This window comes from Clarias gariepinus, chromosome 7 (assembly GCF_024256425.1).
Source record: "Clarias gariepinus isolate MV-2021 ecotype Netherlands chromosome 7, CGAR_prim_01v2, whole genome shotgun sequence".
Classification (NCBI taxonomy): domain Eukaryota; kingdom Metazoa; phylum Chordata; class Actinopteri; order Siluriformes; family Clariidae; genus Clarias; species Clarias gariepinus.
This window is the reverse complement of record NC_071106.1, coordinates 31,690,990-31,718,364: the sequence shown is the minus strand read 5'-3', so window position 1 is coordinate 31,718,364 and position 27,375 is coordinate 31,690,990. Positions and strand designations below refer to the sequence as shown.

The 27,375-nt window shown below is 39.1% G+C and overlaps 1 protein-coding gene across 5 annotated transcripts; it reads left to right on the top strand.

The window, feature by feature from the left end:
- Positions 1 to 14,986: 14,986 nt before the first annotated feature.
- On the top strand, positions 14,987 to 23,576 carry fosb (FBJ murine osteosarcoma viral oncogene homolog B). Of its 5 annotated transcripts, none has more exons than XM_053500417.1 (6): positions 14,987 to 15,692; positions 15,894 to 16,081; positions 16,978 to 17,352; positions 17,519 to 17,626; positions 18,620 to 18,946; positions 20,053 to 23,576. In XM_053500417.1, the coding sequence occupies exons 1-6, from the start codon at positions 15,626 to 15,628 to the stop codon at positions 20,104 to 20,106; spliced, it is 1,119 nt and encodes a 372-aa protein (XP_053356392.1). In that variant the 5' UTR covers positions 14,987 to 15,625; the 3' UTR covers positions 20,107 to 23,576. The 5 variants fall into 5 exon arrangements, with proteins under 5 accessions (XP_053356392.1, XP_053356391.1, XP_053356389.1 ...); XM_053500416.1 differs by having other exon boundaries at positions 19,086 to 23,576; XM_053500418.1 differs by having other exon boundaries at positions 14,995 to 15,692; positions 17,017 to 17,352; positions 19,086 to 23,576.
- Positions 23,577 to 27,375: the final 3,799 nt, after the last annotated feature.

The following is a 27,375-nucleotide window of genomic DNA, read 5'->3' as shown; positions in this document are numbered from 1 at the left end:
CTCCAAAAAGCTTTAATGCTATTCCACTTTCAGTGAATTTACTGGCTCATACTATCTAGTGGTTTTAGTTGCAATACAAATCACGCCAATTTGGATCATATATATATAATAATTCATTATTATAGAAAACTTGTCCTTTCTCTATAAAATCCCTTGCTACACTAATTCACCAGTGTTTCACTAGTGCTTTGATAACATCAAGGTAGAAAGTCTTCTCAGTAACCCGGCGCAATGATCGGACTGCAGGCCTCATGTCTGAAAAGCTGGCCTCCCAGGAACCCTTTTAATAGCCCATAAATGCGAAAATGGCTTGGAGCATGGTTAAGTTAGAACAGTAAGGGGTATGTGGCACTAATTCCCAGCTGAGTTATTGTGCAAGTGGTGTTCATGAACCGTTGTGTGTACAGCTGGCTCCAAGCCACCTGAGCCAGGAACATCATTCATGATGTATGGCCTGCTTTAAAAAGTTTCAAATGTTTCACTGCAGCAATGAGTCTCATCACCATACTATGCTTGAAGTCTTCCATAAATGTCAATCAGTTTTTCGCATTCATTCACAAAAAGTGTCATCACAAATCTCAGTTTGACTTGAACACCCCTCATATATTGAAAGAATAACTCATGCCCTCATTGGATTCCATCCGTGATATAATGAAGACTTGTAAGTGAACAGATAACATGTTCACAAATTGAGTCCTCACAGACAGTACAGCAACAGTTACATTGCTTTCATCTGTCGAAGATACCAATAAACTTAAGTTTTTTTTTTTACTGTGCTTTTTTTATATAATAAAACAGCCCTGATCCATAGAGCCATGGACTCGATTATGCATCTAAAGGTGTGTTGTATTATCTGGCATCATTCCTCTGTAGCAAAATCTTCAAGTCCTGATAGTTACAAGGTGGGACATTCAAGGATTGGACTTATTTTTCCAGCACATCCCATAGACGCTCGGTTGTACTGAGATCTAGAAAACTTGAAGGCCATGTCAACACCTCAAACTTGTTGTGATTCTCAAACCATTCGTTTCTGCAGTGTGTCAGGGCACATTATCCTGCTTGAAAGAGGCCACTGCCATCAGGGAATACTGCTGCCATGAATTCATACTTGGCAGAGAAGAGGTGTACTTAATCACCAGCATTGTTTAGGTAGGTGTTGTGTGTCAAAGTAACATACACATTAATGGCAGGACCCAAGATTTTCCAGCAGAACATTACCCAAAGTATAACACTGTCTCCACCAACTTGCCTTTTTCTCGTAGTGCGACATGAGTGGTTTAAGGAACATGACAAAAAGCATGAGGAACATTACATGAAAGTGTCAGAACACACATGGCATTGCAGCTTGGTGTGTGTGGTACAGTGTAGCTAAAGACTGGTCAGAGTGCATCAAAACTTGACAATGAAGAAATAGAAGAGGGTGGTCTGAGCTGATAAATCATGTTGTCTGTTTTTTTTATTAAGTGAACCTGGGCAAGATATGGCACCAGGATGTAGTATGAGGCAGGCCAATGAGGTCAGAGTGATTTTCTGGGAAACCTTAAGTCCTGGCATTCGCATGGATGTTGACTTTGACACCTATCACCTACCTAAATATTGCTGCAGATCAAATCCACTTCTTGGTGGTGGTATTCCGAATGGCAGTGACCTTTTACAGCAGGACAATGTGCTCTGTCAAGGGTTTGAGGAGCATTAATGGTTTGAGAAACATGACAGGTTTCAATATCTTTTTATTGTGGGATGTTCTAAGCAAACAAGTTTGACCAGTAGAAGCCCCATCTCACAACTTTAAAGGATCGTTTCACTAGTGATTGTATACCATTAAGGTAAAAATGCTTCTCAGTACACCGGAGTCATGATCATAGTGCCTGCTACCAAGCTTTAATGTCCTAAACATGTGGAAATGGCTTGGAGCGAATTCAGGACTATACTGTATGAGGACGTGCCAGCCGAGTTCCTGTAACATGCAGCTGATGTTTGTGAATCATTGTGTGTACAGGTGGCTCTGAGGATGTACTGCCTTCTTTCAAAAGTTGGCACCATTCAAATGTTTTATTGCTTCGAAGAGTCTCACCACCCTACTGTGCTTCTGTAAATGTCAATCGATTTTACACCTTCATTCATGAAAAAATGTCATCAGAAGTCCCGGTTTGATTTGAACACCCATCTGCTATAAAAAAGAAAAACCCAGGCATTCATGTGATACAATATTTTGAGCTCAAATGTAAAGGGATATGTAAAAATGTGAGAAAATGTGTTTAATTGTAGTAATAACTTTCTACCGATATTTGTACTGGCTGCCTTAGAGAGTGGCATCAATAAATCACTCCCTGTAACGTCTTGGTCCACTGCCCTGTGCAGACCATTTTAAGCTTTTTTATAGTCTTAGGTTTGTGGCTTGTGTATGGACATCTCTTATCATTTCATTTCATTTAGTTTTGAAACGTCACATACACAAAAAAATCATCTAAAAGATGGGATCTTTGGACTCTTTATTCCCTCCTCTCACTGTGTGGGAGTTTAGTGCTCATAGGTTCAATTCCTGGTAAGTATCCAACTATTTTTACAGAAGTATTTTTACCTGTTTGCGTCTATTTTTTAGATCCATTACCTGATTTGTCAAGGTCAACAACCATTTTTCTCTTTTGTGTTGGAAGATGCTTGGTCTTCATAACATTTATCTTTACTTATAAATATTAGGGTCATGGTGGATCTGGACCAATGGGTGTAAGGCAGGAGAATTTGTCACAGATGGAAGTAAAGTCTGTTGCAGGGGACTATGGATACTCTGGAGATCCCAGAGGGAACCCACCTGAACAAGAGTAAAACATGCTCAGGTTATAATGAGGGACTTTAGAGCCATGAGATGGCAAAGCTCCATATTGCCCCACCATGCCACTCACCTCAAGTTTATACCCCAGGGAGCATATTATGAAAAGTAACAACAGCAGACTGTGACTTGAAAGCAAGTGAGAATTTAAACTTTTCATGTGTTTGGTCTCTGTAATGGTTCAGATATTTTTTAAAAAACTTTTTTTTTAAAGTTATTTTAATGAGAATTAATTATAAAGGGCACTGTTTATGGTGAGGTGTCAGTAAATTATATCTGCGCTATATCCTATGATGAATCAGACTGGCACCACAGGTGTGTTGCTCATTAATCGAGTGCTAAAAACACACTGGCAACCAATCATCTAGACACGATTCTGTGTGCCATAAGGACTGAATGCTAATATTTAGATGCTGTACCCAAAAATGTGCAAAGAATGACATCAGAGTATTAGATCGAGGTCTAAAATTAAGGTTTGCTTCTTTTTTGTTACACAATTCCAATAAAAACATACAGTTGTTCTTTAAGAAAAGAAAGTTATGTTTGATCAGGAACCTGTCCAAGAAACACTGACCATGAGGAAGGAATACATCCTGGAAGGGCTGCCAGTTCATTATACTTTAGATCAGGGTGCACACACATACTTATACCTAATGGCAACTTAGCATACTGATGTTTTTGTGAAATGGGAGGAAACCTGAGAACCTAAACAAAAACCCACATGCAGACATGAGAAAGCCCTAAACAGTCTGCAACCCAAGCTCGAGATTGAACCAGGGACCCGGTACTAAAGGCAAGTCACCCATGATAATTATAATGTTGACTAAACTGTATTTGCATACAGTCGCACAAGGTAATTATTGAGAATTAAGTTCTTGCTAGCATAAACTTTTTTCTCTGCATTTCCCATGTCTGAAATATGAGACACTATTTGATGTGCTTAAGCCCATAAAGCATAATTAAGGATCACCCAAAATCTTTTCTGTACTTTAGCGTTTCTCAGGATTTGCCCTGACTTGGAATTTTGCACTGTATAATACCCAGGAACTCATAGAGTAAAACACTGTTTTGTGGCCTACTTACACCTCACAAGATGAATCCAGTCAAGCAGTCACGTCCAACATGGCACTAAGATGTAGGTCTACAGATGCCTTCAAAGATCTAACAATAATATAATACGATTTTTCCTTTTTATCTTCAGTGTCCACAATCCTGCCAAAAGCATCCAAAAAGTGCTCACGATGTTCCACTATAATTTGAGCAGCACTATAAATATCAGGCCTAAACCACAACCAGTTCTTTGGTAATGTCACACAGAGTTGCTGATGTGGCTAGAGGACACAGTGGGACTAAATGAGCAACATGTTACAGCGTAGCCAAACATAATTGGGTGCAGCCATCTTGGCCAATAGAGTGACTCTTTAATAACTATTTTTCCATGTTGTATCCATTGCAGCTTTTGCCATGCTAATCCTGAATTTGGAATTATGCAAATAATAATATAGTCGTGCTTTGAGCTTAATTCTTAAATACATACTATCCGTGCTATTTTACATAGCATTTGCCTTTGCTCTTCCTGTTGTGGGTTGCTGTGGCAACAGGTTGCGTCAGTCCAAACTTGTTTAACCCTAGCCACAGATTCCAGCACCTCCTGGGGGAATCTCCAGATACTCCCAAGCCAACTGTGGGATTTAATCTCTCCAGCATGTACTGGATCTGCTGCAGGGTCTGTTTAGTTGTCTATGTCCTTAAAAAGTGCCCAAGCCACCTCAACCTATTTGCCTCAAACCCAGCTTTCTTCCAAGACTCTCCTGACCTAAACAGATCATTTGCTCACAAATTGAGCTCAATCTTTAGCCCTGCAGACAGGTACAGAGACAGTTACAATGCTTCCACACTATCTTTTTCAAAGACCAATCTAATTAGGTGTTTCTTTAAACTGATCTTTTTATATATAGCAAAACAGCCCTGATCCATAGGAGCATTAGGCATTCTAAAGGTGTGCTGTAGCACCAATTCCTCAAAAGCAGATCCTTTAAGTCCGTTGAGTTACGAGGTGGGGCCTTCAAGGATCAGACTTATTTTTGCAGCACATTACACAGACGAATAATTGTATTAAGATCTGGAGAATCTGAAGGCCATGTCAACACCTCAGGCTTGTTGTTGTGTTCCTCAAACCACTCTCGAACCATTTTTTACCGGGTGGCAGGTCGCATTATCCTGCTGAAAGAGGCCAGTGCTGCCTCTGCCAGGTTGCCTTTTTCCTATAGTGCAAGATAAATGGTTTAAGAGACATGACAGGAAGGTGTCAGAACAAACATTGCACCGCAGCTTGCTGTGTATGCGACTGCATAGCTAAAGACTAGTCAGAGTGCTTATTGTGATTCCTATGCACTGCTTAAAGTGTCTAGTATGGGCATGTGGGTATCAATAACTGGACCATGAAACAATAGTAGAATGTTGTGAATCGCCATTAGAGGCAGTGTGATGCTCTGGGCAAAGTTCTCCTGGGAAACTTTGTGTCCTGGCATTTTTGTGGATGTTTACTTCCGTAATGGGGATGTTTACTTCTGTAGATGTTTATCTGCATCGCTGCAAATCAAGTACACTCCTTCATTGCAGCAGTATTCCCAACCTTCTCAGCAGGCTAAGGTGCTCTGTTACACTGCAAAAAAAATTATTAGGTATGGTTTGAGGAACACTAGTGCTTGGAAGAACATGACAAAGAGCATGAGGGACATGATGTGTTTTAACTTGGCCTACTGTTTGAATATCTGTGGGATGTGCTGGACAAACAAGTCTGATCCATGAAAGCCCCACATCACAACATAGGATTTAAAGAATCTGTTGTTACTGTCTCTTCTATGTAGTTAATATATATTACCTATATTGAATTATATATCGAAGATTTGGGTATGTCATTTAAAAAAAATATTTCAGGTGAGACATTAATTTGCTGCCCCCCAAAAGTATGTGGACACCTAAGAGCTAAACATACACTTCCAAAAACTATGCGCTTTAATATTGAGATGTTCCCCTTTTCTATTTAAACAACCACTACTATTCTCAAAGGGTTTTCCACTAGATTTTGGTGCACATCTGTAGGGATTCCTGCCCATTCAGCAACAAGGTGACTAAATGGTAATGAAAGTGGATTGTGTTGATTTAATTATCTAAATTTGTCTTTTTACCTACCAAACTATATTGATGTTTCACTGCTCCCCTAAATAAATGTATCATGGATATAGTGAAAAAGTAAAGTGATGGGACTCTACAGAACATAATGAAAAGCCACGTCTTTGATGGTTTCTAAATGGGGAGAGAAGCAAAGAGAAGTGATTGACAACAGGAACCACGGGGATGTGCGGATGAAGAACAAGGCAGGTAAAACAATTTGTCTTCCACATGATGTCCGCCTATCTGTCTTTCCCCACCACCTGTTCCTCATCCTTTCTCTCTTTCTCTCTCTCTCTCTCTCCTCTCACATCCTCCTCCAGGAAAATTGGGCAAGCGTTGCATAAGCGCTGGAGGAGTGGTGGGGTGACGGCCATGAAGAACTGAAGAGAAGGTGGGGGTTGAGGCAGAGTGGAAATTAATGGAAACGCAAAGAGGAGGATGGGAAAGTGTGCCCTTTCTCCCCCTCATTCTCCCTCTCCGGTGCTGTCTGGCATGCGTCCTGCCGAAAGTAGGCTATGTTTGACGTGCTTGAGGGTAAGGCTGAGTCACAATACGCCACTGAATACTAAACCCACTGATTGCATTGGACTAAGGCTTTCGCTTGCATCATTGCAATATCTTGCATGATACAATATCAGTCCATCATCCTCATCATCTTCTCCACAAGATGGGGTGGCGGTGACAGCAGGATTAGCGAAGACAATTGGCGGTAGTGACGAATAATAAACTAAGTGTGACCTTCGGATCCCATTAACATTTAAAGTATGTTCGGTATGAGAAAAATTATTCTTTCTATTTTTCCTTCAAAACTGTTTGTTTGAATTTGAGACAGTGGAATTCAGTGCTCTCTATGACAATACAGGCCAATATCAAAGTCCTGCACAGTTTCCTGTTTCTGTGTTACTTCCTCAAACACTTGGACGGTGACGCTCCTGGAGGGAAGAAATAGTGTAATGGAGAAGTATCCAAGTACACGTCATTGCATATGAATTTAACTCAACAACGTAAACTATGACATGAATTAGATTACAGTAAGTTACAATTATTGGTAGGAATGGATGGATTTTGCCATGGCAACATCTTTCTCTTCTCATCTATGAGCTTATTTTGGCATGGACATTGGTATTAGTTACAGGCAAATAAGTACAAAGCCTAAACGTTCTGAAAAAGGTCCTATTAGGTCCTATAAAAATCTAATTTATCTTAATAGGAATTGTTTTAAAAGACTGTTTGATGAATTTGACAACAGCTCTTTAAAGCAACTGAACGAGATGAAAGCAGCAGCGGCGTAAACACGAACTAGAACCTTTGGTAAATTTGCAGCTACGTGCCACTAGAAACATGTACCCAATTCAGGCACTGAATACACAATAACTTACGATTAATATGAAAACAAAAGCCACCTGGAAACTCTGCCCTGTCACTCCTACATGTTCTTTATCACGAGTTTAACAACTTTAAGAAAATACACAGGTAGTGTGGTTGTGTTGGTTACCTACTCAAACACCATTCATTACCTTAGGTACAGACTCCCTTGTCCTGGACCTGTTTCACCTTTCATAATTAAAAAAATATGAGTTTTATTTTTCCACTATTCAAGCCACTATATTTTTTTTAGATGCATTGTATATAAATGATGTGGGATTACAATGCACATCTATGTCCACTAATAATCACTAAAGAGTATCAGACTGGCCCTTTTCTCTTGTCATCATTTACTCCATAATATGAGTCTGATGAATACAACCCTTTCAGTTTTCAATGACTTCCTTAGTCATAAAAAATGTCAGGTGGCCACAAAAATGTGTGTCTGGCCACAAAAATACTGGGAGCACGGTAGGAGAACCATGACTGTCTGCTGTGTGACCGTCCTTCAGCCTAATTTCTCTGATTTCCACACATTCCAGACCCGGCGCAGACACACACACAGTGAGACAGCCAGTCAGTGAGACAGCATGAGAGGCAAAAGCAATGACCTCATGCTGCTGGACATGCCAGATGTTTCCAGACACGACCAAGTGTTTCCCCACTTATGAGTAACCCGAGAGAAGATTATACGGGAAGAGAACGCACAGACGCTGTGACACACTGACTTAGTTTTGAACAGGGAGGAGACAGAAATCCCTATTTTATGATCACAAATTTGGAAGGAACTAATTAGTATTAATAGATATATGGCAGGACTTTTGGATTAGTGATTCAGATCATTCTGGATTATTGTTGGGTAATTTTCTGAAAATAGCACAGGTTGTAAGTTAAATCGGCCCTTAATGTCGATTCTTTTGTTTTGAAGCATCATCTTAATTAATACTGTATCGTAACGACTTATACGGCATAATCTAAGGCTAATACTGTACTATTTAGTTTTATTTTTTCTAAAGAAAAATGTATAATCCTGTATGATGCCTTCTGTAAGTGGATGTTTATGTCACATTAATGGAAGGATTCTCCAGTTTTAGCTTTTTGTCCCAGTTAACATACCACCATGGAACACTTCATGTTCTTTAAATGACATGAAAGAAGGCATCCCATGATCTCTATCTATCTATCTATCTATCTATCTATCTATCTATCTATCTATGAGCACACCACATTTGTTAATCCTTACTTAACTTGGTATATGTAATGTACAGTATTTCTCCATGTGTAAATGATGATTGTGATGATAAACAGAGCTATTCTGTAACCTGGATTATGTAATGCGATTGTACACAATCAGATTAAAGGTTCTTTATTCGGTTTACATGATTGCCATGTTGACATCAGTGAATCATAGTCTATTGATTTCAAATTTACAGGGTGTGAAAGTAAACTGCCTAACAGCAGCTGTTATGACTAACATAACAGCGTGTGATTTCTTGCAGTAGCAATAATAACTCAGAATAAGACAGAAAACCTAAAATATTAACTCTCTTAACTAGACATAATGTGCACATAAGAAAGAAAGAAGAAAAAAACTCTTCATGGTTGTCAGTTATGTACATGCTTCTCTTACTTTTTGTGGTTTTATTTAATTAATCCAGGATTTCTTTTGATAAAAATACACAAAAGTCATCGAGAAGATTATACCTATACTTATTTAATTTTTAACGAGTACTGGATTACATTTCTTCTGTGAGCTTCCTAATACTGCAGAGGGGGCAAACTTATATCAAAACCTATAGCTCATAACTGAACCCACTGCATTACTTTTGTGTATTTGTGTAAAATATCTGTCTCTGGTGTGCCAGAGGTGTGTGTCAGGACCGTAAAAACAAAGCCAGAATAAACAGGGGGTCTGGTGGCATACAGTACAATTTATTTTAAGTATCAATACTCTGCACAGCTTTGGGTGTTTGTGCAAAGTCCTAAAAGTGAAAAACTGTGTGCAAGGGTACGTACGTGAAAGTTTGACATAAAGCTACAAACGTCCATTTTTAATATCCGAGTTCCTTTTCACTTCACTTTCCATTTCGCTTTTGTGTGTGATAGGAAGTTAGAGGCTCTGGTTATGTAATGGCGTCTGTGTGAACAGCCAGGAGGGGTGTTACCAGAGCAGGCCTGTAGTGGGACGAGCCTGTCTGTTGCCTGGTTACAAATATTTTGGGCAGGGAAATGGGCAAACACGGCCTGCCTCCCCAGGAAATGGGCCGCTCTCGTGACTGCTGCAGGGGGCTTGAGTCGCACCAACACCACAAAACAAAACAGGAACACTGAGAGCATGCGATAAACAAAACCTGCTGTTTGGGTTTCAGCGTGTTCTTCCTTTTAAAGTTACAAAGTCGCCGCTGCAGCTTGCTGCTGCTGGAAAAGCTGCTGGATTACATTCGTGATATAGATAACTTTCTTTAACTTTGAAGATATATAGATTGCTTTGGTGCATACATAGGTATAAATATACAGTACATTAGTGATAGGCATTGTTTTACATTTTGATTCCATTTCTAGTTTTTACAAAAAATAAAGGTAGTTTAAAAGTAGTAAGATAAAAGATTAAAAAAAACGTTATGTAGTTTAAATTGCAGTCAAACTGCAGTCTTTAAGTTCTGATAATAGTTAAACTTGATTTGCGGTTAAGTGCAAACGTCTGTAAAGTTGCAAAAAGAAGCCAAGTTTACAATATTGATAGTAAAACAACCTAAATTATACTTATGCTTTTTATATATAAATTAGCTGTTGTTCCACTTTCTGCTAAGAACTGCTAAGATCCAGTCTAAGAACTGCAATTTTCCCTCCTGGGTTTTAATATCATTCATCTCCTGTAACCGGTTTATCCTGGTCGGGATCACGATGGATCCGGAGCCAATCCTAGGAACAATGGGTGCAACCCAGAAGCACATCCTGGGTGGGACACCAGTCTATCGCAAGGCACTATACACACACACAAACACACATTTATACCTAGAAGCAGTTAAGCACAGCCCACTCACTTGCATTTTTTGAGGAGACGGGAGCAAACCTGGAGAAGCTGGATGAACTTTCATATCCTTTTAAGCCTATAAAAAGTTTTTTTTTAATTGTTGTGGAAGCTTTTTTCATAATTACTGATTACAATAGACGTGTCAATGTGGGCGAACATTTTGAACTTAATAATAAACATAATTGCTGACATAAGACACATTATTACTTTTCACAGTGTATAAGATAATCTCTATAATATATTGCCCAAATATTAAAACAGGTCGTATAAATATCCTCTTATGGTAATAAATAATAGCATACTACTACTACTACTACTACTAATAATAATAATAATAATAATAGTTACTACAATTCTCTTGTCTCATCAAGCAATGTGATATTGGCTAGTGTAGAAAATAGACTTGCATTAAAAAAGGTAATAAAAAAAATAATAAATCATTTTTGCAAATGCTCCTGGGGTCACAGCTGTCCTGTGAGTTTTGCATACACTTATGCCATTTCACTGTTCATGATCTTTCAGGAGCACTGTGGCAGTGGTCACACTTAGATCTTTATTTAAACAAACAAACAAACAAATAAACAAATAAATAAATAACTAAAAGCTCTGACACTTCCAGAACTTTGTCATTAGACGTCTTTGGTTGCAATGTTGCTAAAACATCCTCCAGTGAGCACATCACGTTACGATACGACTCACGACCAAGGAGTTTGGTTACAATAGTTATGTTTACATGGACAATATTTCTTTGATCTAATTGAAACCATTCTGATCAGAGAGTTCAAGCTGTTTACATGGCTGCTGATCTGAGAAGATATGTGGTTAAATGCTCAAAGCATTTATTGAGTTTAGACCTAATTTCTTTGACATGTGCAAATTTTATTTTATTTTTTTCAACTTTGTTGTACAGAAAAAATATAATTCCAACAAAGGAGAAATTATCAGATTGAATTGTTTACATGGCTAATATTTTCCTATTGAATGAATTATCACATATTAACACCATATCTCTCATTCTGATCTCTCATTCTGGTAGAAAATTCTTTCTGATCAGGCCAGATCGGGTCAGAATGTTCTGATTGAGGTGTTTAAAATATGCATTTTCATTCTGATAGAAAAATCATACAGTGTAAACCCAGCTGAAGGTGCAAAACGAAAACTATTTTCCTTGCTAATGCTCATTTATCTATTTCACGGATTCCATTTAATTCAATTTAATTTATATGGTGCTTTTAACAATGTTTATGTTCAAAAAGCAGCCTTACGAATAAAAAAAAAAGAGAGAAAATTATTTTTGAAAGATGTGAGAAAATGTGTATAAATTATAGTTATCAGTTTGTCCCTGTTTGTTCCTGATAAGCAAGCCATGGCGACAGTCACAAGGAAAAACACCCCGAGATGACAATAGGGAAAAACTTTAAGAGGAGCCAGACTAATCAGGGAACCCATCCTCATTTGGATGATATCAGATAGATATAGCAGGGATTAATTTGCAGTCCTACTGTGTGTTAGGTGGCTAAAAGATCAGCATAATGGGACATGTATCAAAGTTATGTTAAGACCACTTGTTGGAGTCTCCTGTTTGTGGGAATTTCAGTCCTAAACTTTTGAGCGGCTGTAGTCACAAGCCTCAGATAAATTCTGACGCAGGCAGCCGAGTCCAAGACCATCTTCATGGTCAAGTAAAACCATGCTCAGCCACAACATCAGATGAAATGTAAATAAAGGTACTTTTTTTGAAACATACTTCCACCCAAAAAACAACTGGACTACAGACACACTAATGACCTAAAGGTTACAGTGTACAGTTGTTGTTTTACATATCTTTCCTGTGTTAATGTTATGGTAACCTAACCTCTTCTTGGAAGGTTTGCCTCTAGATTTTTAATTTTAATTTTTTTACTGAGCTGTGCAGGACACATGAGCTCTTCAATCCAACCTGAGCAAATCATGCCATCATGATGCTCACTTTGTGCACTGAAGCATTACGATATTGAAACTGTTTGAGGTTAAGTTCCAAAGAATGAAAATCTTTGTGTGCTAGCATCTTTGTGGCAACAGATTGTGGAAGAGCTAGATATGGAGATAACATTCAGTTGGCCACAAACTATAGGGTATTTAGTGCGCTTGTAGTTAACTACTTCAACGTCAACAGCAAATCATTGTTTTAATTCATTTTTAAAATGTTTGGTGATAAAACACAAGCAAGGTCCGAATTCTTAGAAGAAGGCGCTAGCACATTGGCTATCTCGGCTCTAGCTAGCAACCCCCCCTCCTTTTTTTTTTTTTTTTTTGCTAACCGGATGTTTGCTAATATGCTAATGCACAAAATTTAGATAATCTGTTTGTTTTGAACTTATTTAGACGCAACGATTTTTTTGGCAAACCTGTTTAGCAACCAGCTAGTAGCCGTGAGAAAGCTTTCCAACTAGTGGAAAGGTTACGGCTAGCGTCCTAAGCTAGCTAAAACGTTTAAACCGAACAAATACTATGCAATATATTATTGGTAATATCTTTTTAAAAAACGCTTATCTTTTACACATCGTGTATTAAAATAGGTTAGATAGTAATTATAAACCAAATATATCTAAGTCTCCGTGTCTGCTAATCTGCTAATGTGGCATACCCAATAACTCCTTCCTCCCTTTACAAGCGCCCTAGGTAGTGTATAAGAAGTAAAGGCTTCCGCTGCCATATTTAGTGCACGATTTGTACTAGATTAAGTTGTTTAGATGGCGCTCACAGAACCGCTCATTGTGCGGCCCAGGGGTTGCCACGGGAGACGGTTGCTGCGCAACAAAAACAAAAAAAAAGACCAAATCGTCATGACGTCGCAGCGTCAGACGTGCCGGAACGGCGTTTCCATGACGACGTAACGCCTGTACATACACATCTGCAGATATTCTGTTGTAGGGAGCAGCGGCAACACATGGGACTGATAGACTCGAGTTGTTTAGTGTCTAATCAAGAAATACGGAATGTTCAAATTTTTTTATAAGCACAAACAAACAAATAAACACAGACAATGGTGGAATACAGATTCGCATATTCATCTTTTACTACCAGATTTGATCCAGATTTGTCTGATGAAATAAAGGAAAAAAAACAGCTGATAAATCTGATTGTTTCTCTTCCTCCTCCTTCCTCTGTCTGCGTCCCACATAAGGAGTTATGATGCGCTTTTTTTCTGACGTAGCCATGGGTCGGCAGCTCTTAGCCACTGGTGAGAAAGAGAGTTCAGGCTGCGTTTTTTTTGCGGAGAGATATTCCTGGTGAAAGTCATGTGTTAGTCATGTTGGTTAGAGAGTAGTAGTCTAGCTTAGCTCCTACCTGCCGGAGGACAGAACAGCTCGTTCTCCGTCCGTCAGTGACGTCAGACTGCTGACTAATTGTTGTCGTCCTCGCGCGGCCCTATACTCAGTGTTGACATTTTAGTTCTGCGTCTTATTTCCTCGCGGCGCACAAAAAAGCTCTCCTGCAATTTCCTCCTGCTTTCTTTCTTTCTTTCTTTCTTCTTCCTCCAGTTTCTCAGATCTCAGGCTCTCCTCATGTTGTCGTGCACAGGGAGGAAGCGATGACTTTCTATTCATTCTGAAGTGTCTCACTGTTGTTGCACATGCCTTCCTGGACACGCAGACAATAAGAGCTTTGTGAGGTTCCGGCAAGTTGTGCTCAGTGTAGTGAGATGTCCTCAGTGATGATTATGAGAACATCATCTCGCGTGAGATCTTCTTCGATTACATCATCATTAGTATTATTATTCCATCCATCCATCTAGGAACCTCAGTAGTCCAATGGTGGCCATTGTATTTTACAACCTTAGTAGGACCTCTGGTCAACATTCACATGCTCAGTCAAACCCTAATCTAAAGCCTAATAGTCATGTCTTTGGAGTGTAGTAGGAAATCGGGGTAGCCAGAGGAAACCCACCAAGCACAATGAGAACATGCAATCTCCATCCAGCACAGACCCCAAGGCGATAATCGAACCTGGACCCTGGAGGTGCAAGACCACAGTCCTAAACACAATTCCATCGTGCTGCACATTATTATTATTATTATTATTATTACTGATGGTGAAGCTGATACATTACCATGATATATTGTTGTTATTAATAACAACATTTTACGTTTTTTTCTATTTGTTGTTTACGTATGTTGTTTATGCATTACAAATTTCCAAGACATTTGTAAACCCAGTGTATTATTAGGCCACCCGGGATTCCGTAAGACCCATGAGAAAGTTTACAACGGAGAGTTATGTTCACCGTAAGCACATTTCCACAGCCTCATCATTCACACGGGATAACGGATAGCGCCATCTCTGCTAAACTGCATGCATATCTGCCAGCTTTATTGTGTCTTTTAGTCAGTCAGTCATTTTCCTTTCATCTATCTATCTATCTATCTATCTATCTATCTATCTATCTATCTATGTGTAATATCTGATCAGGACACTTTAATTATGAGAAATAGCATAATAATAATAATAATAATAATAATAATAATAATAATATAGTCATTATCATTATGTTGATTTGAGCTTAGCTTACAGGCCAAGTATTTAAATAACAAATGAGGTCCATCATGTAAGTGTCTTTATCTACATTGTTTTGTTGTCATCACTTTCCCTGGCAACATTAAGCAAAATCCTATATGCTGAAACTTTTTTTTTCTTTGACGCACTTGCCGCAAAATAAGTGTAATATTGCCTTTCCTTATCGCTTTTATAACCTACAGTGTCTATTTAAAAAAAAGATGCAATCAAAAATATCTCCTCTGTGGAAGCTATAGTAGTAAACGCTGCTATTCTCGACCGTGCGCGCTAGAGCGTTTTTTTCTGTGGGTGAGGGAATCCCTAAACGTCATCGCCTAGGTTACCAAAAAACAAAAACACGGCTCCATGAACCATATATGGGCACCTACGTCAGCGGAACTCCAGTGAGGGGCGGAGACAGAACTCCCTACTTTACAAAGCGATCTCAGATGGCTTCATTCAGAAGAGACGAGGGACGCCGGCTCAAGCGCACAAAACGCTGGTTTATCATCGATGACATTTTTTTCTTCATGGATATATAAATGCACACTTCAAAAAAAATATAAAACAATAAAAGGAACTTTTTAGGGCTTGGATTGTGATCTCAGCAGCCAGAGTGGACGTGTCCGCTTTGGAGTTGTAAACTTCTTTCGCCTCGAACGCAGAACTGGATTGCCATCTTAATGCAACTTTTTTGGAAAGACACGAAAGGCTTCTTGACTGACTCTTCAAGTAGTAAATCTTGTTACGGTAGGTGACATGTTACATCATGGCTCGTATCATGTAATGTAAGCGTGTGTTGTAATAGCCTTATTTAGCCTACATGACATAACGGTGTAATAAGCGATTTCTGTAGCTGTGCATGCATTCAAGTCAGATGAAGAGACTTGTCAGTGCATTGTAATGATTAATTAAAACAGTGCACTAGAACAACCAATTTTTGGGCGCCAGGTGACGTGCCATTTTCTCCGGGAACGAGCGCTTTCTCGGTTTCACTCGGCTCTGCCGGGGAGATGTTCCAGGGGTTCCCCGGTGACCCGGACAGCGGCTCACGTGGAAGTTCCTCTCCGTCGGTCGAATCTCAGTACCTGTCTTCGGTGGACTCCTTCGGGAGCCCCTCCACCACCACTGCACCACAAGTAAGTCGTTTCCTTGCTGCTTGCATGCATGCATGACCTGTCAAACTGAGACTGTTTCTTGCATTTCCTGAAAATCTGTGAATAGTGTTAAATGACATTGTAGTGCAACATTTTCTGTTAGCAACGTGCTCCGCGTGTGCGCGTGTATGTGTGTGTTCACCGTGAATTACATGCCGTGTGGAACCTCTCTCCGACGCGCTCTCGCTAAGCCCCTCCCCTCGCTCCGCTCTCCGCGGATCCCTCCTCGTCGCTTTGGCCTCGCTGTGACGTCAATGCGTTCTATTTTGGAGTGTTACGTCGCGTTGCTAAGGGGAGCACTGGGGGAGTGACGGCGCAGGCGGAGCGTGGAAAGAGGGCGGCGGGAGAACGAAGCGGCTCGCGAGCGCCGATTGGCTCGCGCTCGCGGAGTCTCTCGTCTGACGCTGCATATGAAATATTATCGGACGTCCCCGAACTCGAGCGCGCGGGCGGGCGGGCGCGCGCTCGCTCTCTCCCGGGCTTTACGGACGTCCTCGGTTTCTAAATAAAGAAGTGTGATGTGTTCTTTTTTTATCCACGGATTATTGTCATTATTATGATTATTATTATTATTATTATTATTATTAATAATAATAATAATAATAATAATAATAATATAAGAATAATTGTTATAAATAATGATAATAATAATAATAATATGTTATAATATATATATATATAAAATGATGTAATTATACATATAAATTATATAATTCACTATAGCGCACTGTTGTATAGGGACTATATAGGAAAAGGAAGCATTACAATATTTGTTTTATATTCTGTTAGAATTGATGGATGGATCACGGAAATAGGAAGTAGTGTGTGTGTGTCTGTTTAATCCAGGGCATTATGTTATCCCTTTATGACCTTTCCAGCCACTCAACCTTGATCCTGTGTGGGTTCATGTTCCACAGGAGTGTGTATCAGGCGCTGGAGGTGTAGGGGTGGGTGGCGGGACAGCTGGCAGTGCTCCAGGGGTGGACATGCCTGGCTCCTTCGTTCCCACAGTGACTGCCATAACCACAAGTCAGGACCTGCAGTGGATGGTGCAACCCACCCTCATCTCCTCTGTGGCACCAGGGCAGAGTGGCACAGGTACGACCACCATGACCCAGTCCGTGGCCCTAGACCCATACGACATGCCAGGGCCAAGCTTTTCCTCTGGCTCGGGCTACACCCCTCCCAGCAGCTCGGACACCCCAGGTCCCTTGCGCCAGTCACGGAGCCGCCGGCGCACACGTGATGAAACGGTAAGCCAATGCTTCTGTTGGACCTAACACCTTGTCTTCCTGTCCCTGTAGGCCGAGGTTTTGTCTTCTCGTCTTGTGCACGTGTGTATGTCATTTTGCAAAATCCCAAGCTGTGCATACTACGGATGTGCAAAAGTGTTGAAAATGCTCTTATCCCCTCCTTCAGCTGACTCCGGAGGAGGAAGAAAAGAGACGCGTCAGGAGGGAGAGAAACAAACTGGCCGCTGCCAAGTGTCGCAATCGACGACGTGAGCTTACAGACAAGCTACAGTCGGTGAGCACCTAATTACATTTATCACATGCATTTGACTTTATACCACATCTATAGTGTAAATGGGAGAGGACATACAACATACAACAAGTGTAATCTTAAACTCAGCATGGTAAGTGTGGAGTGTTCTCACTCTCATTTCTACATGATTTAAGCATTTGATGATAATTGAACTGCTACTGTAATCATAAAGATCATTATGCTTACACTGAACATTCTTTCACCACACTTAGTACTGTCTGAATTCAGAGTATACAACTATGGAATTTTGGATTATATTATTCTCACTTGATCTGATAGATGTGACTGTAGCAATAGGTCTTTATCCTTCTGTATCTTCTTGAATTTCTAAAAGTTCAAATTCGTATTTTATTTGACAATACAATGTGCAATCAACCCTCTTCAGGTAAATTATGAATAGCTAAAAACTGTATACTATCGGTAATATTATGTAGGTGGGTGTTGTGGGTGTTGTGTGAGTGGTCAAAGGACCACTACAAGGTATTGTCCATGTTCAGGGTCCGAATGCCCTGAAAGAAAAGTAGCTCCTGTTCTTTCTCCCTGTGTTGGACTTCAGGAAGCGAAAGTGCTTTCCTGACTGCAGCAGAGAGAAGTCCATCACTTAGTTGGCTGAGGTCCATCACTATCTTCCAGGCCTTGGTCCAGCACCACCTGCTGTAGACAGACTGCATGTCACAGAGTTCAGTGTGGATGGTGGGCTCAGCTGATCACACCACACTCTGTAAGGCCCGTCTGTCCTGCTTGGTGCTGTTCCCAAGCTGGCTGTGATGATTCATGTCAGGGCGCTCTAGATGTTGCAGGTGTAAAAGTTCCTAAGCAACTTAGAAGGCTTTATAGTCCTTTAGATATCTAAAGTGGTAAAAGACGCTGACAGGCCTTCTTTACCACGCTGCCGATGTGAACAGAGATCAGTTTCAATCAGCGGAGAACATGTTTCCCTGTCTGTCACTCTCACTCATCTCCGTTTTTACCCAGGAAACCGACATTCTGGAGGAGGAAAAGGCTGAGCTGGAGGCTGAGATCTCAGAGCTGCAGAAGGAGAAGGAGCGTCTGGAGTTTGTCCTCATCACCCATCAGCCGAGCTGCAAGATCCCTTACCAGGAGGAGCAGCAGCAGACGCCGGTGCCTCCTCTGCCTCCATCCTCCTCTGTGGCAGTGGTGGGTTTGACTGTGAAGGAGGACTCGTTCTACCTGCCTCCACCTTACTCGTCCCACCACCACCACCACCACCAGCAGCAGCACCACCACCAGCAGCAGCAGCAGCAGCAGCCAGCGCAGCAGCAGCAAGGGATGATGCAGGAGGTAGCCTTTTCTAGTTCTTTCTATGGGCCGAGCCAGCCGGCACCGGGTGGCCCGTGCCTTGTTGCCGACGGCGGCGGTAACCCTGACATTGGCAACCACAACCCCTCATACACATCTTCATTTGTGTTCACCTACCCAGAGGGAGCCTGCGGCGCCAGCGCTAACCAGCGAACCAGCAGCAGCGAGCAGTCCTCTGACTCCATGAACTCGCCCTCGCTTCTTGCACTCTAAATGCCCTGACACTTTCCTTTCTTTCAATGCTCTTTTACACACACACTCACACACCCACATACACACACAATCATTCACTTAATCATGTGCAGCACGATAGTCTCTGACACTTCTTCGAGAAGATACCATTTGCTGTTGCATATTCACATCTTAGAATTATATTTATTGCCAAAAATATACAAAAGTTCTCACAGTCTCATCGTTTCAGCTAAATTGTTTTTGCACTGGTGCTTTAGTTGCTTAACTCAAGCCTGAATCACTATCAGATAAAGTATTAACCTTTTAATAGATTCAGACTCAGTATCAGAATAAGTTGGCACCTGTGACATCTTATCCCTTACACACTTACAGTACATTTTATACTGACACCTAATAATGCCCTTAGTTTCTTACTTACATTTCGCTCTTCTCCTTCTTTCTCTTTCTCTCTCTCTCTCACACACGCTATCTCTTTCTTTCTCTTACGCTCTCTCTGCTCTCTCCCTCATTGCTCGTGCTCACTGCTGGTGTTCAAGCTCTCCTTTTCTCTCCATGCTGATCCTCTGCACAGTGTATTTGTGTATCTGAGTTGAAAAGGGGACACACACCTTTTGTGGCTTCAGTATTTGTTTTTTTTTTTTGGTTTTTCATAGGCCAAACGGTAATCCACACACTTTTCATCTTCCATCTAATCTTTTTCCGTCCTTTTCTGCTGTCATGCCGGGACTTTTTAAATAATAAGGGACATCTTTTCCCTCTACAGTCAATCAATCAATCAAACAATCAGTCAGTCAATCAAATCACTATCTATCTCTTTTTCTTGTCTCCTGCATCGTCCATCTGCCCATCTGTTTCTCCTCTCTTCTGTCTCTATGTGCCTCTGGTTCTCTGTGAAGCCTTCAGCCCCCGAGAGCCCATTGGACCCTGAAAGCCCTTGGAACCTTGAATGATGGCCGGGCCACCCAGCACCAGACAACCCCCTTTTGTCCTCCAGCATGGACCGACTGCTACACTGCAAGGAGGAAACGCAGAATTTGAAAAAAAAAATACAGCCAAAAAATACCAGCTACAGCACGCAGGTCAAAACCAGGAACGATCAGCATTTCAGAGCAGGCATCGTGTTCCGTTTTTACTTCTTTAACCCCAAGGAATTAGAAGTATGATATAGAAAACCAAATGGACCTGACAGATATCGAAAAAAAAAAAAAGGACTTGAAAGGCCGGCGCTGATGGAAGAGCTCTTGGTGAGCTAGATATCCTCTCATTTCCTGAACACCTCTGAGAAGAGGAAAGCAAAAAAATAGCCACATGAAAAACGAGCGCGTCCTGCCACACGCCATCACTTTATCTTGATTTCTCCACATATTTTTCAGATCTTTTTTTTTCTTTTTTCGTACAGTCCTATGCGGACACCCTTTATTGAAGACTGTTTTTAGCGGCTTTCCATCTGTTTCCGCAATAGTATTAGCTTTGACCTAAAAAAAAGAAAAAAGTGGCTTAAACGAATGTTACATGCAAAAACTGCTCTTGTTGTGAGTGGCACAGGTTTTACAGTCAGTGCTCGTTACAGATTGTTATAGTTATACAGTTTTTAATCCACCTCTTTAGAATTTGGGCTAAACGGCCTGTTCGTGGCCGTTGACCTTCGCTACCAGATCAGCAGGCAGCTGCAGGCTTTTATTGTGAAAGAGCATCACTGAAGCTGCTTCTCCAGTTTATTTCTTTCTGTAGATGAGACAGCACAACTGTGGGCCAAGACAGACGGAGGAAGAAAACCAGGAGTCATTTATGAATATGAAAACTTTATTTTTCCTGTGAATTTATTAAATATCATTTTGGATTTTCTTTTTCTTATTTTATCTTATTTTTATTTTATTTTTATTTTTTTTGGTTACGCTTTTTTCTCTCGCTTTTGACTGTATTGTTGCTGCCAAATGGAGGAACCTTGTGGAGCTGTGAACTGCTCCTTTTACTCTGTTACTGTTGTCCTATTGTTGTAATAAGTATTGTTATTATTATTATTTCATCGTTACCCTACGTTTGGCAACTAAAAAGACATGTTGTGCACTATGAACCTTTTTTATGTCCTATAACGTTAACCTAAAACGCTCTATATTATAATATGTACAATGATTGTAATGTATGAATGTGCAGAAATGTAAAATGGATATTTTTGTTAATGAAGAAAAAAAGAGGGTGAGCTTGGTGTGGCTGGTTTTTGGTTTAAACATAGATATTTTTCTAAAAGAACAAAAAGTATATTATGATATACAATAATAGCCCGCCTTTCCTTCAATATGAGAAGCATTGTCACTGCCTTTGCTCTATTGCTGTGTATTTATATGTTCTATATATAAAAACACATGATATGTATGATGACTGTATTCTGTGGTGCATATAACGGTCTATATGTATCATGGGTATGTTGCAGTGATGCTGTGCTTTTTTTTTTTTTTTTTTTTTTTGCTCTTGCTTTTTTTGTCAGTGTGAGGTTAATCCCACAACTCCTTTTACCCAGCAAACCAGCCCCTGTGGACAAAACACACTGGATGCAAATGAAAAAAGGAATATAAAATGAACCAATAAAATCAAGTGAGATAAAAATGTGTCAATGTAAATTTAATACTCATACAAAAATTCCTATTGGAATGTTGTGGTCGAGCAATATTAACAAATAATCAAGGACATAATTCTGGATTGATTTTTACACTCCAGTGTGTACTGTCCCATGTGAAGTTGCAAACACATGCAAAAACAAACGTGAACTTTTTTCCTTTTTCTTTTTTTTTTTTTTAATAGTATCTGCAAGATTTTGACAGGAATTTGATTTCCTGTCAAAATCCCATCGTCTCTATTCAACAGGCAAGGTAGAAAAGCAGGGATGATATTTCTTGCACCCTGGGAAACTGAGATTATAAAGCAGCTGTCAAATGTTCTCATTATTTGTGCGAGTGGTGTTTCATGGGATGAACCTCAGAAAAAAAAATGTGAGGCTATACTTTCATTTAAAATCAATACTGCACCATAATGCTTGATGATACTGAAATCCTCTTAAACTGGCTCTGTGGTTAAAGGCATTCAGCTTTATAAGAAAGCAAGGATATTGCAAAGCATGTAAGCACTTTCTAATGTACAGTAGAAAGTAGACTTTTCGTATCCATCCTGAACAGATACTATGCTGTGTAATGTAATGATAAAGATGGACTCATATTGCACAAAATGTCAAACACAGGCACAGTGCGTGAAAGTTACAATTTAGAAGTTTAATATTAGCTCAGAAAATACAGATTGCATCCTTTGTGGTGTCTCAAGGTTTAGAGACATTGCATTGCATGCAGAACTCTATAAATCTGCTGGCATTTGGTGCTCATAGTACGCTGTTGGTGCTTTTGTTATCCTTAAGCCAAAATATAGTGTTACTTTATCTTTTACTGTATATGACATGACACTAATATGGTTACTGCATTGGAAACAGAGCATGGCGGAAATTCCGCTTTTGCAAAAACGTTCAGTTTAGTTATAAAAACCAACATTGCTGCAGTCATTGTCTTTGATGTTAAATGCATTTTAAATGCAATATAAATGAATACCTTAATTTCCTGGGGCAACACTGGCATGTAGCACAATAGCTATCCTGCAAAATAGGCTTTTCTGAATGTTCAATAGTGTCATATTGTGGGTGAAGTTAAGGCTTTGCCTTGGTTTATATGTTCTCGTTGATGGAGCTATGTGTTTCTTTGATATCCCAATCTGCCTTTGTCAAATCAACAAGGGCCTTAATTCTGAAAATACAAACCTTTCCAAACACTTAAAACAGAAAAAGAAGATGCATTTTATTTTTATGGGACATTTTGTGGACTTATTCTTTATTTTTCTCTTTTTCAGAAGTGGTGCCTCTTTTAGTCCCATCAGCAAAGCACTTCGGATGATTTTGGACTAGCCCTTATCAATATTTGTATGTCTCTATGTGTATTTTGATGTACGAGATATGATAATGTCAAATACAAAAAAAAAAAAAGATCTTCGAGATGTATATGAATTAAACTGGCTGGGATATTTTAGGTGTAGGGGTGTTAGTTCTGTTTAAGTCAGAACATTTTGAACCCCCGTACGACCACCAATCCTGGCTCTTCAGCAATTCTTGATCTCATAGTGTATATTTTTCAATCTCAATGGCTCTTGGGGGCTTATTATACTTATTATATTTATCTTTCTCAACTTCTATTACTATGTCATTATATTATAAGCCCTTTACAACAAATGAGAAGGACTTTGTTGCATAGGCTGTGAACCCTAAGTGTGCTAATCTATCTGGGTCTCTTGGTATGATCATCATTTTTTTTTTTTTTTTTTCCCTTTATTTTTATTTTTTATTTTTTTGTTTTTTAAATGGCATTAAAATAAACTGAAGCATATTGAATAGTTTTGATTTTTGGGGTTTATTCAACATGTCTTGAAAATATTGAATATTTCTTGCTTAAACATGCTTTAAATCATTTCAATCAGTTACATTAATACAATAAATGATGCATTAGGTTTTATCCCAACAGTAAAATAAGTCATAAATGTGATTGGTCTTTCGGCTGCTCCCGGCAAGGGGTCGCCACAGCAGAATACCCAGTCCGCACTACAACTTGTCACAGGTTTTACACCAGATGCCCTTTCTGACGCAACCCTCCCATTTTATCCGGGCTTGGGACCGGCACTGCATCCAGTGGCTGGGGTTTGGGCACTGGCTGGGAATCGAACCCAGGCCTTCTGCATGGCAGGCAAAACACCTACCACTGAGCCACCAGTGCCCAAGTCATAAATGTGATTATTAGCCCTATTCCCCAGCCTTGCATTTGGGTTACATGGAATAGGACATGCCCTATATCAATTGTTTATATCAAAAAGCTTTTAACCACAATCACATTATTATGGATATTAAAGCCCATAGATCTCTATTATCTGCTTTTCTCACTGGGTAACACTTTAATCATATACACAGTGGGCCAAAAGTCTGATCTAATGGTTTAGTAAATCCTGTTTTCTGTACATAAGAATAATTCTACTCAATCTTCTATTGTTAGTATTCAAAGCTGTGCTAGGTCTGAAATTAAATAATAATAATAATAATTATTATTATTATTATTATTATTATTATTATTTTTATTGTTGCTGTTGTTATTATTATTATTAAGAAAAATCTCTATGGATTCAGATACTAGGGCCACCCTTTGATTTTGCTTGAGCATATACTGTATGATCACTCCCAGCAGCATTTTGACATTATCTTCCCTCATGATCACTAGCCTCTCAGGGGAGGCACCATTGATAACCAAAAGTGTCATTTTCTAAATTTGTTTTCCTCAAAGTGGGATCTGTGATATACATCCAGTAGATTCTTTACTGTATTCAGATGAGGAGATTACAATTAACTAGAAGAAATGTTATCTTGGTTATCATTTAATCGTCCTAGCTTGACTGACTGGTCACTTGAAAGTTCACTTGTCACTTCCTCTAGATGTCCGTACATCAGAGACTTTGACTATCTTTAAACAACGACTCAAGACTCATCTGTTTCTTCAGTACTTGGACTAAAAAAAAAAAAAAAACCTCTTCTTAGTTGTGTTGGACTAATGGCACTTAGTTATTAACCTAGTTAACCCAGTGTAAGTATGTATCCAATTATGTAAACATTAAAGCAGTTTTTGTAAGTCGCTCTGGATAAGAGCGTCTGCGAAATGCCTAAATGTAAATGTAAATGTAATGAAAGGTGATAAAGAGGTCATTTGAAACTGCAATTGTACCAGGAAGTGATTGACACAGACATGCTAGAATAGTTTTTAACAACTTTAGAACGCGCATAGACATGGAATCAGAGGAGTGTTCTTGATACATATTCAAACAGCATGAAGATGTCTTTCAGCAAGCCCAGGTGAACCAAGATGTGACTTTGTCAATGTTTAAATGTTTGTCCCATCTCTTTAAAATTAAATGTATGGGTAGAAAGGGATATTTCCAGATTCCTAGCTATTCGTGTCAGGGTTAGTCAACTCTTATTTTGACCAACAATCTGGCATCTTTTAAAATCATAAAGATGGGCATTTTCTAACCCAGAAAGCCAAAAAAATAAATAGAAGCCATGAAAGTAGCAATGCATTTTGAAAAGAAAATTCACATATCTACTGTAAGTGTATTACTTATTTCAAGTTTGCATTTATATGATACATGCTATTTATGAGTAAAAAGTTAAATATTTAAAAGATCTAATAGCTTTGAACTAATGTCATTGTACCTATTTGCCTTACATTGGTTTTAAAATTCAATTTGATCATAAGTGGTCTTTGGAAAGTCTGCAAAGGGTGCCTGAAACCCCTGGCCATACCAATGACACATGCCTACTTTAAATATGACAGCATAGTAATTCACAAAATATAGGCAAAATTTTGTAACATTTACTAAATTAAAAAAAAACATAAGCTTAATAACAAATTCCTGAACCAGCAATTTGCAGCCACTTCATTTTTGACTAAGTGAGGTACATTATAACCTATGTTTAGTAAGTACTATCAGCAATGTACATTTGTTATAGCTCATGTAACATATATTCTTCCTAATTAATGCACTTACCCCTTTATTTAATACAAAACATAAATGTCATATTTGAGATTTGTAAACTGTGAATTGTCAGTACACTTTATAATTATCTCAGTTTTTATTTTTGCTAATTGTTTAGACCTCTATTAATATTAATTTAGTTACATACAATTTAATGGTATTCCTGTCAATAGGATCAAATAGATTTTGAAACTTCTACACATCAGAACACGTCACTCCCAAGCAATCCATTAGAAATGTTGCATGTTTTACAAGCCTGTTGTTGGTGCCAGTATTGCAGAAATCCAGCTGTGAAGGAAATAAACATTCCTCTTAGAGTCACATCTCTCAAGTATTCACAAATTATTTCTGATAATAATATAACATTGGGGTAGAAATGCTATCAGGTTTGAAAAAAAATTATTCATAATTCATCATTCATCATTCAAACGGGTGTACTCTGTGTTGCTGTTAAATCAGACCTGGAAACATTTAGAATACTGAGCAGTTGATCTGAAAAAAGACTTTTGCTTATTAAGCTCATGAAGGTTTAAAACTAATTTCACTTGAAATGATGCTAAACTGATCTAGGGTTTCTTTGTCCAGGGTCTCTTGTGAAGGAATTCCTCCAGGTTCTCTCACACATTTTGAAAACAGGTTCTGAATAGAGTGTGTGAATGTGTGTGCATGGTGCCCTATAATTGACTGCTATCCCATTTAGAGTCTATTCCTGACTCACTCCTCACTCCTAGTGTTCCTGGGACAGGCTCCAGATCCAACATGATGATGAACGAATTAATGAAATAATGAATTAAGTTAATCATGTAACTCGTTATCTGGAACAGGAAAATTGGATGAGTAAAGTCCTCCAGAGAGTGGCGAAAACTAGATACCATATTGAATTTGTAAGATTTTACTGCACCCCAGTGGTCCAAAAAAGTACTTTTAAAAATGCACCAAACTAAAAGCAATAGTGTATGTGACAAATAAAATTTGAATTTAAATTTGAATTATAATATACAGTATAATATATCATTTATCTGTCTTGTTAAAAAATAAATCAATTCATAAATCTATCACTATCACAATTATGTTGTGGTCATGACTTACTAAGGTGTGAGAATAAAATAGTATATACTGTAGCACGAGATACTATGTAGTGGCCACAAATTAATATCACCTGGAGATGACATAGTTTAATGCATGGCCACGAGATATCATGTCGTTGCTACGACTTAATAAATTCAAAGTTAAAATTTTATTTGTCACATACAAGGTCATACACAGTACGATATGCAGTGAAATGCTTATACGACCGCCCGTGGCTTTAAAAACATCAATAAGATGATAATTTACAAATTAGAGAATAAAATAAGAACAAAACATAGAAAAATATAGCCTCATTACATCTATGCTGTTGTAAACTACGGACAATTTTATTTCAAAAGTAGTATTTGTTTATAACTGTTAGTATCGATAGATGATTACCTTTAATTTCTCACTGACACAACAACAACAATCTTTCTGTCATGACTGGCACATGAATGATGGCACATGAATGATCTTATTACAGCACATGACTGGCACATGAATGATCTTATTACAGCACATTTAAATCATGGCCACAACGTAATATA

Coding starts and splice junctions, on each gene's coding strand:
- fosb (XM_053500414.1), top strand. CDS start 15,626: ATGCAACTTTTTTGGAAAGACACGAAAGGCTTCTTGACTGACTCTTCA. Junction 16,082..16,977: donor CCACCACCACTGCACCACAA/GTAAGTCGTTTC, acceptor TGACCTTTCCAG/CCACTCAACCTTGATCCTGT. Junction 17,627..18,619: donor TTACAGACAAGCTACAGTCG/GTGAGCACCTAA, acceptor GTTTTTACCCAG/GAAACCGACATTCTGGAGGA.